Genomic DNA, 17,850 nt, shown 5'->3' on the forward strand with positions numbered 1-17,850 from the left:
GATGTTGAAGACTGTAATACAGGGGAGAATGTTAGGCAAAAGAGGAAAGAGAAGGAACAGGATAGGGATGTTGGACGGGATGAAGGGAGGAAAGAAGTACTCAGAGATGAAGAGGGACCTGATGTGAAGTAGGATGCTAGCTTTTGTGTTTTGTTAGGAGTCACAAAATATTTATTTAGTAGCTGTGTGCTTCCAAAAACCTACCTTTACCATAAGATTACGTAATAATAATTGTGTAATTGATGCCACTTTTCAAAATAGAAAAAAATATGTGGAAAAAGTTGGAGATTCGTTTATATTTTTAAAGGAAACAGGTAGATTGGAAAAATTATGAATTTGCCATTAAAATGATGGCCAGGTCTATAGGAGCCATATACCCTGGAAAATCCCTTAAATTTACATTCAGGAACAAACCGAATCAGGAATCATTTAAGAATGAAAATGGCTGCTGAGCATGTAGCATGAAATTAAAAACAGAAAGAGTTTCAGAGCCCTTGAGAACAAACATATGAAACGCTTCAAATGTTTGCCCATGAGGAAGAGGGCTGGGATGAGTGCCCCCCTTGCCCTGGGGGGGGGGGGGGCAGAGCAAGCATCTAATGTTGGCACTCACTGGAGTTGGGCGTGTTGTCAAATGGGTATGAGGCTACAAGGGCCCCGCCGTGCAGGCCCCCAGAGAGCGCAAACTGGATCTTGGAGACCCACTCCTTGACAGCATCTGTCTCTGGTTGTGCCCTCTTGTTGTTCTGCTTGAAGTAGTCTGGGAAGTTCCGGTTGAGATCAAAACCCCTTGCGTTGTACCTTAGGGGAGACAAAACCTCTAATTAATCAGAGTTGGACCATGTCTATGTGACTGGAGACACCAATAAGAATGGAGAGGAAAACGTAAATAATAATATGTAGTATTCAAGTAACAATAATATTGTGGCAGGTTATACGCAAGCCTATTGGTTCTTTGTTGATAAAATGTTCTCTCACAAATCTTGAAATAGATCTATTAACTTATAGTGCCATACTAGTTATCAATTCATAGGCATCACTGACGATCGCCAATACTTATAATTTGAGTTTCACATACCCAAGTAACTGTACTATAAATATAAACATCTGTTTGTAATGTTAATATATTCTTTCAATTTCTCGTAAATAATTTTTAAGTTATTTAAGAATATTGCATTGAAATAATTTGCTCACCATATCGTAAATTATTGATTTTTCTGTTAATAAAGTATTCTTATAATAAAATTGTATTCACATGACTATTTAGACTTTATTGAGACAAATACGTTTTTAGGCCACAAGTGAGGAAATAATCAGTAATTTTACAATATCCTTGGTTAATGAAGTTTTTATAGAAAAAAAAAAAAATATATATATATATTTCTATAATAATTTTCTAATTTTTTTTTATTTTCTATATATAATCTTCAAAATGGAACGCTCTTCGGCGACGCACAAATATATAAAAACACAGATGTAGATTTTTACAATATAGAGACACAAAGAAAGGACACTCACAATTTGTTATTTGACGTTTCGACAGCACGGCTGTCGTCTTCAGAATCTGAAGACGACAGCCATGCTGTCGAAACATCGAATAACAAATTGTGAGTGTCCTTTCTTTGTGTCTCTATATTGTAAAAATCTACATCTGTGTTCTTATATATATATATATATATATATATATATATATATATATATATATATATATATATATATATATATATATATATATATATACATATATGTATGTGCCAAATAATAAATTGGCCAGCAACAAACAATATAGAAACACATAAAAAGAACAGAACACTCACACGTTATTTCTTGATAATTTCGACGGAATCCTGCTCCGTCTTCATCGGAAGATAGAGAAGTAAAGACTCTACTTATTTCTCCATCTTCCGATTAAGACGTAGCAGAATTCCCTCAAAATTATCAAGAAATAACGTGTGAGTGCTCTTTTTATACATTTCTATATTGTTTGTTGCTGTCCAATTTATTGTGTGTATATATATATATATATATATATATATATATATATATATATATATATATATATATATATATATATATATATATATGTATGTATGTATGAATGTATGTATGTATATATGTATGTATATATATATATATATATATATATATATATATATATATATATATATATATATATATATATATATATATATATATATACATATATGTATGTGCCAAATATATACATATATATATGTATGTATGTATGTATGTATGTGTATATATATATATATATGTATGTATGTATGTATATATATATATATATATATATATATATATATATATATGTATGAATGTATGTATGTATATATGTATATATATATATATATATATATATATATATATATATATATATATATATATATATATATATATATATATATATATATATATATACATATATGTATGTGCCAAATATATACATATATATATATGTATGTATGTATGTATATATATATATATATATATATATATATATATATATATATATATATATATATATATATATATATATATATATATGTATGTATGTATGTATGTATATATATATATATATATATATATATATATGTATGTATGTATGTATGTATGTGTATATATATATATATATATATATATATATATATATATATATATATATATATATATATATATATATATATATATATATATATATATATATATATATATATATATATATATATATATATGTATGTATATATATATATATATATATATGTATATATATATATATATATTCCATCACTAATCAAAATATTCTGCATCCACCTTTTCTGCCTCCTTTGGATCTCGACCAGCAATCCTCAACCGAAATGCCTAGTTCTACTTCGTTTGTGTTCCTTTCCTTCCACTTTACCTTTGCCATCCTTATCCACACTCTCATCTCAAAAGCCTTCACTCTACCTCATCATCGTCCTTCGACAGCAAGTTTCCACTCCGTACAAAGCCACGCTCCGTATCAAAGTTTACACTAGTTTTTTCTAACATTCTTACTCAACGTTCCTGTCTTCAATTCCCTCCTCTATGGGGAAGTTCGTTTGCTTAGTGCTGTTCTAGAAGGATTTACTGTGATCAACCGTGTTTAAATTAATAGTCCACAATTTATTCAGTTGTGTTACATATGTTATCATAAAACATTGTTACCGCATTATAATTAAGTTTTGATTTAACTGGAGTACGTTTTCAGTGGAGGAGGTAACTGTTAATCCAGTGATTATGAAGTAATATGAAATGGCACTGTAAGGTAGTTGTAGGTCAGTGTATTGAATTTTTTTCAATACAATTTTTTTTCCAAGAATTTCTATTCTAACATCAAAGAGCGTAATGGCTTATGTGTCTCCTTGGATGATGAAAATAATATCTCCAGGAATTTCAAAATCAAATTAGGGAGGATATAAAAATGTTTTAACTTGATTAGGATCAGTACTGAATATGGTGCTTGGATTTCTTCACTCCCCCATTCAATATTTTCATTTAATATTTTCATTTCCCTGCTTCCTACTACCCATTTATCTTGGGCAAGAATACATATTAATGGTTTGCTCTCCTGTAGGGCGGGTCGAATGTGGTTTTTGCATCCATAATTTTGCGAAACTTCTCTGGTTACATATGATTAGACATAATTCCGTTGCATAATGTTTAACAGTTTTTTGAACAATTGCGTTATCTACCTTATCTTAATCTGAATTATATAGCAAATCATGGATAGTCTGTGGTGTATCATGAGGGCTTTGAGCCTGCACTCAATTGTAGAAAATATATTGTGTTCCAGGGTAACAAAGTGTTCCAGCTTATTGTATCCAATCTCCGGTCAAAACTCATCCGATTCGTTTATGCTACATTTGGAAGAGAAAACATCTCCTTGTTACGGTGTTTTTATCATTTTTTTTCTCTCACGCAAATCAGCATGGGTTCCAGTGTTCAGTGCGACAAACTCTAAAGCAGTTAATTCACTCATTCGTTGGTTAGCAATGGAGCACCCGCTTATATTTCAGTAGCATCAGAAGAGCCGATACAAGTTTGTTTGTATTTTGCGAATTCAATATTTAGTACAGTTCAGCCCAAATAAATGGTTGCTTTTGTGGCGCACGAATTTAGCTTCCACATAAAAGAAGTCAATTGAATTTAACATAAATATTACAATAATATTTTAACAAATGACTTTGAATCAATTTTCGCTTGGGTAGAAGTCCCCTAAACTTAGTTTAATTGATCAGTCTTGGTCAATTGGTGTGGCGCTCTATCGTTGAAACCGGTCCTGCTACAATGAAATATTTCCCGTGGAATCGAATGGAAAAGTTCACTTCTAGTTCAGTCTAGTTCACTTCTTCGTAGAGACTTCACGTTCCGTCGTGTTTCTTTGTAAACAGTTAATTATTCAGCACATGTGACCAAAGATATCAGTATCATTTATTGTGGTTTTTGCAAAGAACCGCTAAAAGAAAAGTCCCGAATTGGATAGGATAAAACCGAAATAAAGTGTAAAGATGACGGGTTATTTTACTCCTTTCCCAATCGTTTTAAAGCACTTGAAAAAACTGTCTTAAAATGCCCTCACTCCTATTGGTGATATCAAATTCTAAAAAACATAGCGCTTTATTTCATATTATGTGAATGAATCCAATTGGCATTAGTATTATATTAATATAAGTAGATTCAGGTTTTGAGTGGTCCCTGAAATCTGGTAAACCTTACATTTTAGGTTTAAAAAGTACTTCTGAGGACTATTAACTCTTGTTCATAATTTCCTTCTTCATCTCTTCACACTTTCTATCACCTCATTCCATTTAGATTCAGAATATTTTTATTTCTTCCGCTCTTATCTTGCGTTCTCCATTCTACCTCAGCGTGCAGCGTCCAAAATCCAACTGCCTCTTTGTATCTATGTATTATCTCTTTCAATTGCCACACCAATTTCCTCTTTTCCACTGCGATATACAATGCTTTTTCGTATTCCCTCAATTATAGTCAGAGCATTTTCTCTTGTTATCTATGCTCACATCTCTAATAACTCCGATATAACCTCTTTCACGTTGAAATACCCAGTCTCTGCACCTTACTACTCGGAACTGCGCATCTCGTAAGTCTCATTTTAATATAATAAGGCATAAATTAATCCGTAAAGTGTCATATACTTATGTATCTGAGTTTACGTTCTAAACTCGGTCCCACCCTTTGGATGAGGGTCCAATTCTACAGTTGGATGCAGGGGTCGTTAAAGGGATAGGTCAGCTCCTGAAGAGCATTAAATCCATCCCACCCTTATCACTCGCTATGGTGGGTGGAAAATTCAATTTGGGATTGCAAGAGGCAAACCGTAATTGACTTAATTTTTTTTCTCTAAATGCTAAATGGTTCTTTGAAAAACTACTAATTTAAATTAAAAATGAATCACCATTTCACAATGGAGGATTTCCTTTCTGTCCCGATGTCGGAATTGAATCTAAATTTAAATATTATATTTCCGTGTAAACATGAGTCATTCTCAAACATATGTTACATAATTTAATCATTCATGTCTTTACGTGGATTTGATAAGCTGAAATTGACCGCTGATGGTTTGCTGTCAATTTGTGAAATGTTGTACAAAGAAAAATATACGCTGAAGGTATCCTTGGGTAAAACTTCGACTCGGGTATCAAATATTAATTCGGGTCTATTAATATAAATTGTTTTGCATTAATTTTTGCATTGTTATCAATTCAAATATTCATTTGCATTAATGTTGAACGTTTTAATGTGAATCAATAACCACAATTTAATATTTTGTAGAGGGATATAAATTATGTAATTTAAAAAAATTAGCGCCCCATTCCTGTGATTTTCAATTTTTATTCTTTTAATTTCCCAGTAAACTTGTATATTTGAAAACCAGTGCAACGGGAAATTTATACGAGCGCTTATCTACCAACCAATAATCCTCCGCAGGTTATTCCAAGATTTAAAGTTTCTATTACAACTTTTTTTGTCACTATCATGGAAACTGACAATAAATACTAAGGTTTGTTTGACGTTGCTCTAACTCATATCTGCTTTCGGATAACGTGCCATATTTCTCATTCAGTGTCTTCTTCTGTATTTCCTTTCATTTGCTTTTCCCTGCTTGACTCTTTTCATCAAACCATCGTACCTCTAAAAATATTCCCAATAAGATTACTGCTTATAATTTTTCAGAATTTTCATTACTTTTTTTTCTCCCCCTTTTCACATAGCCTCCTCGTTAGTTACTCAATCCACCCAACCGATCCCCTTTTATGGTGCATTTTCAATGCTACAATTGTTGTCTCCTTGCTGACTTCTTAGCCAATGCGTCGCCATCCCGTAAAAGAATATTATGTATGGGTTTGAATGAAATGTGCTCCCTTTCCTCCAGGCTATTGTTTGGGGTATTATGTTAGCAAACATTTCTTGTTACAGAATTTTCTCTTTGTCCTGGCTCTTTTTGTATGAGTATATCTTTCTTGTTTCTGGCAATGTTGCTGATCTGCTTTGCAAATAAAATGTCCCATTCTTCCCAGCTTTTGATCCTCCATATTCATTCGTACTCGTTTGTGCCTTGCTACTCTGCCACGGTTCATTACGTGTTTTCTCCTTGATTATCTGAAGATGGTGCTAATTTATCACCTTCCCTGAGTTCACAATGCACAAGCGTCGCTCTCAGAATTCGTTATATATACTCCACAAGAGTGCTAGTGCCGGAAAAAAGGTAACAGATGCACGTTTGTATAGGTACAAAATAATAATAATGTCAGATTTCTACATTCATTTAGAACGAAATAATCATTAATTTCTTGAATACTTTGGTCGGAATGGCAGCTTCACTTTGTATACGTGTTCAACGCCTTCGACTTTGAGTGGAGAGAGCAAATTATCGAACCTCAGAATGAATCGACAACAGCACTACGTCGTCTCTTCACGTTTCCCCGAGTGTGAGCTGCGTGAAAACATCACGCTTCACGGCGATGTGAATCGAATGCTGCCACGCGCGTGCATCACCCCATGAACCTCATTTGCCTCGCCGCGCCTCCCATCGGAGAGAAAGGGCACGAGGAGCGATGGAGTGGGGGCAGAGCAGCAGGGCAGGGCTGCGCATCAGCTTAGGCCTGAACGACGGCCGAATCTCGCCCCATTGAAGCCGTTAGGTGTTCGATCCAGACTCGGCAAACGAGAGGAAGATGATTTTCCGTATATATATTTTTTTCTTGGCCCCGTAATCGTGAGCTGGATTAAATATTACATTATGCCTCACTACTACTTATTCCGCAGTACTCTTTCCCATGATCCATCCAAGCCTATCAGCAGTGTTTTGTGGTCGGGAGGATGTCTGTCACGAGACTTCCGGCTTCATTTTTGAGCCACCAGGATTTTTGTTTATTTTCCCGATAGGTGTCATGTCGGAATGCCGTAATTGGATGTGGCAGCGATGATACAAGACTGGAAGGCTTGTGAAATACAGTGAAATGCCTGGTTATGCTAAGTTTTTTTTGCAAAAAAATTTTCAAATGATACTACACCTTGATAACGACGATCGTGGTGATTCCAAAAAAAAATTTAGGCGGTTGAACGGAACAAATCGCAATGCAGCAAGCGCCTAGTCATGCTCGATTCGACTTGCTTTTATAACCTCATCAGCATAGGTGGGTAAGCTATTTTTTCAATTCGGTCACTGGTGTAAAGAATTTTGTCAAATGATAGGCGGATTACGCGGGGTAAAAATCCCAATGCTTTACGCACAGAACACCTCACGCAGTATGAATGAGTATCCTGAAAGCAGGATCTTGGGTTCAAACCGGGACGCTGGATGTTTCTCGAGAAAAACTCAAATCGCATGATTTTCCCCGCAACAGAGCATAATGGGGAAATGTAGGCGGCATAAGGAAAGGAGTGTTGACTCACCAACATTGAATATACGAGTTCCTTACACCTTAAGGCTTGCAAGGTGAGATCTACCGTTACAATTTAGGCGGAGGTTTGGTATTAGAAGACAACATATATTTTTTGTGGATAATTAAGAGAGAGGAAAGATGAGCCATATTGGGCGAAATGAGTGGAGGTAGACAGTATGCAGAATTGAAGAAGGGTTTATTGGAGTGCGGTTTCAGGTTATTTTTCAGGCGAGGCTAAGAAAAGTAGGGATTTATGTTCATCCAAAACCTACCTTAACGATGCACTACAAATAAGTTCAATTGTGAAAAAATATATATGTTGAGTATAATGATAACTTAGCTGGTAAAAATCATACAATTACATATATATATATATATATATATATATATATATATATATATATATATATATATATATATATATATATATATATATGTATGTATGTATATATATATATATATACATATATACACATATATACACATATACATATATATATATATATATATATATATATATATATATATATATATATATATATATATATATATTTCACAAGGAGGAGGGAGTTGATGACAGGGACGTTAGTAAGGATGTTAAGAAAAGACTCGTCAAAACTTTGATATGGAGCGTGGCTATGTACGGCACGGAAACGTGGTCATTGAAGCAGGAGGATAGACGTAGACTGGAGGCTTTTGAAATGTGGATTTGGAGAAGAATGGAGAAGGTGAAATGGACAGAGAAGAAGACAAATGAGGAAGTACTTGGTATGGTGGGCGAAGAGAGGGGTTTGTTAGGAGATATCCTATGGAGGCAGGAAAAGTGGATGAAGGGGGTATTGATCGGCAGTGGGATGTTGAAGACTGTAATTGAGGGGAGAATGTTAGGCAAACGAGGAAAGGGAAGGAACAGGATAGGGATGTTGGACGGGATGAAGGGATGAAGAAAGTACTCAGAGATGAAGAGGGGTCTGATGTAGAGTAGGATATTAGATTTTGTATTTTGTTAGGAATCAGTAAATATTTATTTAGTACCTGTGTCCATCCAAAAACCTACCTTAACCGGTAGATTACCTTAAATAAAAAGTAAATAAATATATATATATATATATATATATATATATATATATATATATATATATATATATATATATATATATATATATATACTTATTTTTTATTTAAGGTAATCTACCAGTTAAGGTAGGTTTTTGGATGAATGTATATATATATATATATATATATATATATATATATATAGTTGCAGCAGGCTAACTAACTTTTAACTACCGATAAAAGCGTAACATTTCCACCATAGAAAAGAAACTCAACATTTACTTTATACAACAACTTACATTTCTTACCACAATCAGGTAACATATATCAACATATGGATGCATGTTACCTGATGATGATGCGTAGCATCGAAACCATGGTCCTGAAATATTTATGATAGAAATGTCAATGTTCTTCTCTATTTTAGAAATATTAAGTTTTCATCATGAAGGAATTCCACAAAGTTAAACATGAAACTGTTATATTTAACTAACTAGTTGGCTGGTGTGAGTTTATGAGAGAATGGACAATTAAGTTTACCTTTATACAATGTACACACTAAGTCTGCTATCTACATTAATTAAAAATTGACAATTTTCCATTTTTAATTAATGATGATATCCCACCATCCCACCTGAAACGTCTCTTTTTACTGCTATCTACAGTTTGGAATTCATTAATTTATGTATTAGGCATGCTATGTAACATAATTTTACAATTATAATTAATTATAGGTATTTGTCAAATGATAATTTAATAAAAGACTTTCATGTGTTTCATTTCACTGAATGACTACCTCTTGTTGATCAGTTCATAACAATGACAAATTAAATTGAAGAATCAGAAAGCCATCAATTTCTCTCTCTCTAATCTCTGTCAAAAATTGCTCTATTTTCAAAAGATCATTTATTCACAAACCAAATTCAAAAGGTACTTAAGTTTTAAAAATCAAATTCTATCTCCTCTTCAGAGAATTTCACTATGATTTGTGCAGGTTAATCTTCAGCTACATTAAATATCACAAGTGTCTTCATTGAATATGAAGAAATAATGCTTTTTGAACAAATTAACTGCTTTTCCTCTGCAGTAAAATAAAGGAACATGTGTAGTGGGTTAATTCAATACTTAAATATTTACAGAAGATTAAAATTTGGGAAGAGTAATTCCTTCATTCTAGATTACATGAGCAGATGAGTTGACGTGGTGTACTTCTGATGAAATAGTTTTTTAATTCATAAGTGTTACTTTTCTTTCCATTGCATTCATTCTATGGTTCCCATTATTAACCTTTAGTAGTACAGCTAAGGCTACTGTTGCATTGAAATTTTATGCAACAAGTTACCTGAATGCTAAAATATACAAATACCTATTTTCTACTGCCGAAAATGACTATGTTGATACTGACCTACCAATGGTATTTTTTGAAGAGTTCATCTCCTAATTAATGCAAATGTCCTGGCAGATAGTTGAATAATCATCCTTGAATACCTTTTTTAGCATGATATTAATAAAACACTATGTATCATATGCAAACTTTCATATTCAGCATAAAAATATATGCAATATGGAACCAAGTGACATTAACACGTAAAGAGTAAGTAAGGAAAGATTTCATTGGCTCACAAAACACTTCCCACAAGAGCTTCTCCTCTTGCATAAACTTCCTGGAGCCCAAACGTTTCTCTCTTCAGGTCAGCAGAAACCTTTTTCTCTGCGAGTTACAAACTTGCATCAGGAGAAATCTCAAGGAAAAATGTTTTCTCTTTTTTCCCACAGAGAAAAGTCACAGACTTGGGACCCTGAATCAAATACCAAAATATATCAAAGAACATGCAACTGACTACACATTAAAAGCTGTTCCACATATTTAAAATTTTAAGATGTTAACTAAACAAATAAGACTGAAAATTAATACACAGTGTTTTTCTCTTGAAATCTGTGCCCCTCATGCTACTTCCCTTCGCACTTCAGGCCCTCATCATCACGTTATCCTTTTGAGCCTCTTTGTAAATGCACCCTAAGCCAATGCAGCCTTGTGAAGGCCTTGCCTAACATATTTCCCGATAGAAATGAAATGCTCTCATCTTATATCCTCTTGCCTTGCTTACGCTTGACTTCAATGAGTGCATTTGTTCGCCAATGCACAATGCCCGCCCCACTCTCATAGAGGGCCCAAGCCAACTCACCGGCCCTGCCCGCCACCGCAGTTACCCTCCCTGGCCACCTCAAACCCGTCTGGGTTCATCGAAGGCAGGATGTGGATCCTAGTGTTGTCCATCAGCCACGTAATGTACTGGTCACTCCCATAGCTGCTGACCAGGTACTGCAAGAGAAGAAGGTCAAGATGATTCGAGGAAATGCAGGCAAGTGGACACCATGCAGTTGGCAATGGTATGAGACCCTATCTCTCTTTTTCAATGGACCTCAATGTCCCACTTCTTACTTTCAGTGCATACATTAGATTCATGTCCCCCTGCCCCAAGCAGTCAAGATTAATAAATTTAATTGCAGTTTGCACCAAGAGTGTGTTTAAGGTCCACGCCATTATTAAAAAATGAAAGGATATATTTCTTACAATGCAGTGATTACAGACCTTTGCAGTGTAAATGTTGAAATAACAGTGAAAAGTCCAAATATTCATTAGAAAAGTAGCCAAGTCCCTTTCATTTATAGCTATGTAATTCCACAAATTTAAAGATATCATGGAATATCTATGGACATCCCTATCTTTTGCAACCAAGAGCATGTAAAGTAGGCAGTGAAATTGCATTAAGTTAATAAAATCAAATGGCACATTGAATAATTTATTGTAAAAAGATTTAATAAGCATATTCTAAAATATTTCCTCAGAAGATGTACAGCATTATCCCATCAACAACGTTCCACTATGTATAGCGCACATCCAGAAATTTGTAGTTATCATGAATTTATATAGATAGCACGCACCCAGGGCTTCATGGGCATCTTTTATACACACACTCATATATATACGTATATATAAACCCCCCTACCCTGATGTTTGAATTTTTACACATCAGGGTAGGGGGGCCAGTTCCTTTCCCTGTGCCGGTTATGGTTTCCCAGGAAGATCTGGTACCCGAAAAATCACATAGCTTGGGTGGAGCTGAACGTGCACAGAGTGCCTTGCCCAGGAATCGAACACGGGCCCTTCCGGTAAGTAGTCCAATGCTCTACCCCATGGACTACCGCAACCCACACACAAACATATATACATATATATATATATATATATATATACACACACACACGCATATACATATATATTTCTTTATTTATTGGGTATAAAAATACGTCTATATCTTTATACTAATAGATGGTAACAAGCAATGAATACATGAAATCATAATTGCCTGTGGCTATATCTACCGTAAGTATACAGAAGATTAGAGCCAGGTGATTGAAATTCATTCCAAACAACAGAAGGATAAAAAAATAAACAATATTTCAATACCAGTGCTAGAAGACTAGGAGGATTTAACCTTGGAAAGTGAACTCGGATATGTGCCTGAAGTGATGATAAATGCACTTAATTCATTTAATTGTGATTCAGGTGACGAATTTCTATGATTCGAGTGATCTACCTATCCTATCATATATTTATATTAACGTACGTGTATGTAATACGATTTACTCTACATGTACATGAAGTACTATGTATTAGAATATATGAAGTATAGAAATTATATGTTTCTTCTTTTTCTCATGGATTTATGAGATGAAATAACTGTAAAAGTTGCAGATCTGTATGACATGGAATGCAATTAGAAAGGTATGCTTCCAGACTAATTTAAATTTGCAAGACTCTTCTTTAAATCATTGTGTGTATAGGTATGTAAAGGTTTGGATTATTTCAATTTACATTACATATCGCGCATTGTCATTTTTTTGATCATCTCAACATTTTGTATGGATAACGCACGTCTTATCGATGGGGAAATATGGAAATTTCACAAAGCCAAGGCAACTTTCATAATCAATTATCTATCATGCATTAAGGTTCAAATGGAATTACAGAGAGCTTTTGAAAAACCCCGGATTCTGAAAACTCCAAGGAGTGGAAACCCCATCATCCTAAAACCAGAGGTTTCAGATTCCTTAAAATGAAACAATTTCAAAGTGTGAATATCAATCACCTAGATGGGATTTGAACTCTGATCCCCTTAATGTTGCTGTTTAAGTTACCATCCCCGAGTTCTTTGAATTTAGACTCTTATTGCCTCGTGCTTCTTCTGAATGGGAAGTGATAGGCAGAAGCAGATTACAACAGGGATGTGTCTCTTATTGCTCATGTTTTTCATTGTTCAGGTAGAGGGAATGGTATAAAATGGCAGTAATCCAAGTAGGCGGAGAGCCAATTAGATTTCCATGCGTCCAATCATTGAATAACAGAAATATTGGTATAGGATGATACTCAAACAAGAAAAAGGTTACTGTGGTTTAGATAATACGAAGGATGTTGAAGAGCGAAAACTGAAGGAGGGGTTCACTTACAGAAAGAGTTTAATTCAAAAATGATGAAACAAAAGCGCTGTTCAAGGAAGGATGCCCAAATGTTTTCAATCACATGCCTTTATTGCCCTTCAAATTTTTATAGCCCTTCTCAATGTTGCAATGCTGCAAAAATTAATACCCTTTGGGCCAATAGGGTTGTCGCCCCTCTGCTTATACATACATGCATTGCATTTCTCCCAAAATGACCTTAGCTGTCAACACACCCTCAAAACCTAAAATAGAATCTCTCTTGATGAGCTCATAGTCTACAGGTAATCCACCTTAATTAGTATGAGCGTTGCATGGGTATAGAAAATGGTTGTTTTAAATACAAATTTGATAATATCAAAATACTAACAGCAATAATATAATAATAATAATCGTTATAATAATAATAATTATAATAATAATACTTTATTCATTTTGAATAATGGTACAACCATATTCAATGTCGTCAATATAATTACTAACTACATAAATATTGACTACATAAGCGCTGCATAAAAAGTTAAAATGATGATAACCTCTGATGGGATTTTAAGAAACAGCATTGCATTTAAATTTGAATTTATGAATTATGCTTCAGAACAGATTTACAAGGCAGCTTATCATCACCAGGAAACCTCACAATGCTCCATCAAGGCCTATTTTCCATGAATTAAATTTGCTACCACTCCCGTTCATCTACATTATGTTTTTAATTCTATATATAAAAAATAACATCGGCAACTATTCTCTTAACTCTGCCTATCATCATCATTACACCAGAGGAAGGAATGACTTCCATAATGGGAATATAAGAACTAAAGCATTGAAATTAGGACCCAATGAAGTGGGCATCAGATTATTTATCAAACTACCCAAAAATATCAAGGATACAAAGGTAACTGCTGCATTCAGGCATAAATTAAGAAGATATCTACAGCGTAATATGTTCTACTCTGTTGACGAACGTCTCAACAATATTCCCGACCAGTAAGTTCATACGTTTAGTTGCTAGCAATGGTCATGGTCCGATTCACGTTGATGATCAATGATTTCTCTGAATTTGATATTGCATGTGCATGTTACAGCCAATGTTCATGGGCTTGTGCCAAACATTTATGTAACTGCGAGCATCATTTCTTTTTTATGTATCTTAATTGAGCCTGTATGCATTGTACTCCTTTTTGAGGTGCCTTATATCATGTACATACACCACCCACCTGATATTTTTGTACTGTGATCTCTGGGCAAATAAAAAGTAATAATAATAATAATATGGCCACAACAGTAACTTTAAACAGAGTCATTTGCCAAATGAGCATTACAATGCAACAATGGCAGAGGTTAAAAATCATTCACCTTGACTGGGTGAATCCCAGTCAAGGCAAATGATTTTTACTCTTTGAAATTGTTGCATTAAGTGCTAACATCAAAATACTTCCCTCTTTTCTGTCGGATCCAAGTATTTTTCATAATTTCCAACCTGAAAAACTGAGGGCACATCTTATGGATCTTGCAGTGGAGTATTTTCATCAAATTCAAACAACTGCAGGAGATGCCAAAACAGTAACTTTTAACAGAGTCATCCACTAATGTCCATTAAAATGTAACATTTTCAAATAGTGAAAATCATCCAGGACTAGAAACCTGAAATGGTTGCTTTTTAATGCATATTAGTGGATGGCTTCATTAAAGTAACTACATCTCATGCAGTTCATTGAATTTATCATATGTTAACAGCTTTTCAAATAAATGCTGGCTTCAACCAAGTGAACTGTGGTTCAATGCTTATGACTACAATTGCTCGTGACATTTGTGCAGTATTTCATCATAAAATCTTGTTCTTTTAAATCCCCTAAGTTTTCAGGGATTAATGGGACACCACGGTCTGTGGAAGCACAAGGCCAGATATTGATGGACAAGGGTTTGAATGTAGGTCAAAGCAAATGATTTTCACACTTCGAAATTAAAATTAGGAGTGCACTAAGAGTATGAGTAAGAGCAAATCAAAATTTAAATTTCTTGAAAAGATTCATGCCTTTGTTTAATGGACATACTTTTTTCGCATTTCAATAGCTTAGTTAAAAATTATTTCGGTGATTTTAATCCAAAGGGAAGGAATTTAAAATGAAGCAGCTTTTAATACAGGCATAAGCCTACTTAAGAATACAAAACTTATACTAATTTCATATCCAATCAGATTTGACAAATTGAAAAAAATTAACTGATTAATTAATGAATTCAGTGCATGATGCTCCACCATAGGCAACATTTTTTCTCCCTGAGAATGGTGATGTTGGACCTGAAGATGACATTGGACACAGAAACCCAGGTCCTGTCTAAATAAAATTTTGCAGAATTACAAAGTTATAATATTTTCATTTTAAAATGAATTGATTCCATAAAGTCACACCTTCAACAACCCATTTATTCTCTCATGATTTTTAAAGAAAAGGAAATAAGAAAAATGGCAACCCAACCTACATGTAGCATCTTTGACTTTGAAGCAACCATTGGCATTGGATGAAAGAGAGCATGGCAAATTAAATAAAACAAGGGATTCAATAGGCTTCAATAACAATATTATTTTACAAGCTCCATTCTGCCAAGATTTTTGGAGATGAGTCACATACCTCCCTGTGCCTCTTGACTAAAAATACTTTGACCAATTAAAATTAAAAAGATAAAGTTTAATTAAAAGTTTTATTTTCCCATGATACAATAACCATGGCAAGATATTAAGTAAAATTCAAATGACCGCTCAGCTTTCGATCTGAGAAGCAACTTTGGGTTACCTATCTTTTAATGGTGATTAAATTAATTAATGTACACATAAAAATGTAATGTACTTTTTATCCATAAAAGTGCTTATTAGGTGTAGATGTTAACAAATAAAGGCAAGAGAAATAAGAATATCTATTATATCAACCATTGCTGTAAATATGAAAATAGTGCAGACATGCATGTACGTACTATCGAATGTTAAGATATGTATTTCGTGTGGTAGAAATATTTAGGCCACAACTAACACCATGCATAAACCGGCCACGTTTTGATGCAAAACCTCCGCATATATCCTCCACCAAAAAAAAAACATCCTAATCGAGCATAACCCTTCACTTGGGCTAACTGGCAACATGACAATCCTCCCATTTGCCCATGTGGAAACAGCAGCAAAAACACTTTAAAGTAAAGTCATGCTGGAGATAAAAGCATGTATATAAAATGCATTAGATCTCGCAGCACAACTATACGTGGAAGCAAAGGGTGGACACATGAACAGAGGCAAAAGAAACTCAGAGCAGTAGAAATGAAATTTCTCAGAGAAATTCAAGACCACAAAGGTGCATGCGAGGAGATAATCAGTGAGACTCCACGGAATGAAATGAATATACGACCAAAGAGAAAAAAAAGGCAGGACGACCCACGGCGAACTAGGAAGAACACCTCCACAGACTGGATGACTGAGTCACACAAAAACATAACATGCTCACACTCCAAGGGTTACATGTGGTTCAAATTTGGGACCGTCAATTGGCACCAATTTAGTTCCGAAAGTGCAAGGAGGGAATTTGAGTGGTCTAGCCAGTAGTCCCCATGGTTTCCCCACCTTTGAATGATGTCCACCCTAAAAAAAGCGATGCTGAAAAGAGGCAAAATGTAGCTCCCACATATGCTTGGATCAATTTGGGAGAAGTATCAAGCCACAAAGTATTCCATGTCAAGCTACACTGAGAGCTGCCTCTGTGTCATCCAGGCAATCATGGTACTTACGGCGGCAAGCCACCCCATACCATGGGTAGGGTGGGAGGGGATGATATTGTCAAGCACTCACATGTATGAGGTGCAGCATCATCTCACGGCCCACGGCTTCATTGCCATGCATGTTGGCCACGTACTTGACATCTGGCTTCCCCACCATGTGCTCATAGGGTGACGAGGAGACAACCATGACCCAGAGGTCACGCCCTGCAGGGAGAGATAGACAAGTAGATAGTTTGCTCTCTATATATGCCACATTCAGACTTTGCAGCAGTGTTTTCCAACATAGGGGAGGAGGGGTAGATACATTGATATTATGGGGCAACTAAGAAATTGTACCTTCGTCAACCCCTTAATTAATAAAATAAAATACAAACCATTGTTGGGAAAATTAAAAATCTGCGGAGAGAGCCATATGACAGAAGGATGGATCAATCAAACTAGATTTTTTGTAAACCTTCAAGGATTGTTCTGTGGACAATATCCCAAAATCTGCTGAATATATCATAGGTGTACGAGCTGTCACCAATGAAAGAGTGACAACAAAGACATTCAATGAATGAATTCAGAAAACAAAATAAAGCTTTAT

At 34.6% G+C, this 17,850-nt stretch overlaps 1 protein-coding gene across 4 annotated transcripts in view; it reads right to left on the reverse strand.

The window, feature by feature from the left end:
- The window catches only part of LOC139691490 (carboxypeptidase D-like), an 84,054-nt gene that overhangs the window by 25,894 nt on the left and 40,310 nt on the right, over positions 1 to 17,850 (reverse strand). For all 4 annotated transcript variants that reach the window (XR_011701599.1, XM_071589338.1, XM_071589336.1 and 1 more), the window contains exons 4-6: positions 17,335 to 17,468; positions 11,189 to 11,325; positions 614 to 801 (exon numbers count right to left, since the gene is read on the reverse strand). Coding sequence is in view for 3 of the 4 variants with exons in the window: in XM_071589338.1 (XP_071445439.1) it covers positions 614 to 801; positions 11,189 to 11,325; positions 17,335 to 17,468 (459 nt within the window). In the remaining variant the exon portion in view is untranslated. The remainder of the gene's footprint in view (positions 1 to 613; positions 802 to 11,188; positions 11,326 to 17,334; positions 17,469 to 17,850) is intronic.

The sequence above is a fragment of the Hetaerina americana genome, unplaced genomic scaffold (assembly GCF_022747635.1).
Source record: "Hetaerina americana unplaced genomic scaffold, ioHetAmer1.1.p SCAF_366, whole genome shotgun sequence".
Classification (NCBI taxonomy): Eukaryota; Metazoa; Arthropoda; class Insecta; order Odonata; family Calopterygidae; genus Hetaerina; species Hetaerina americana.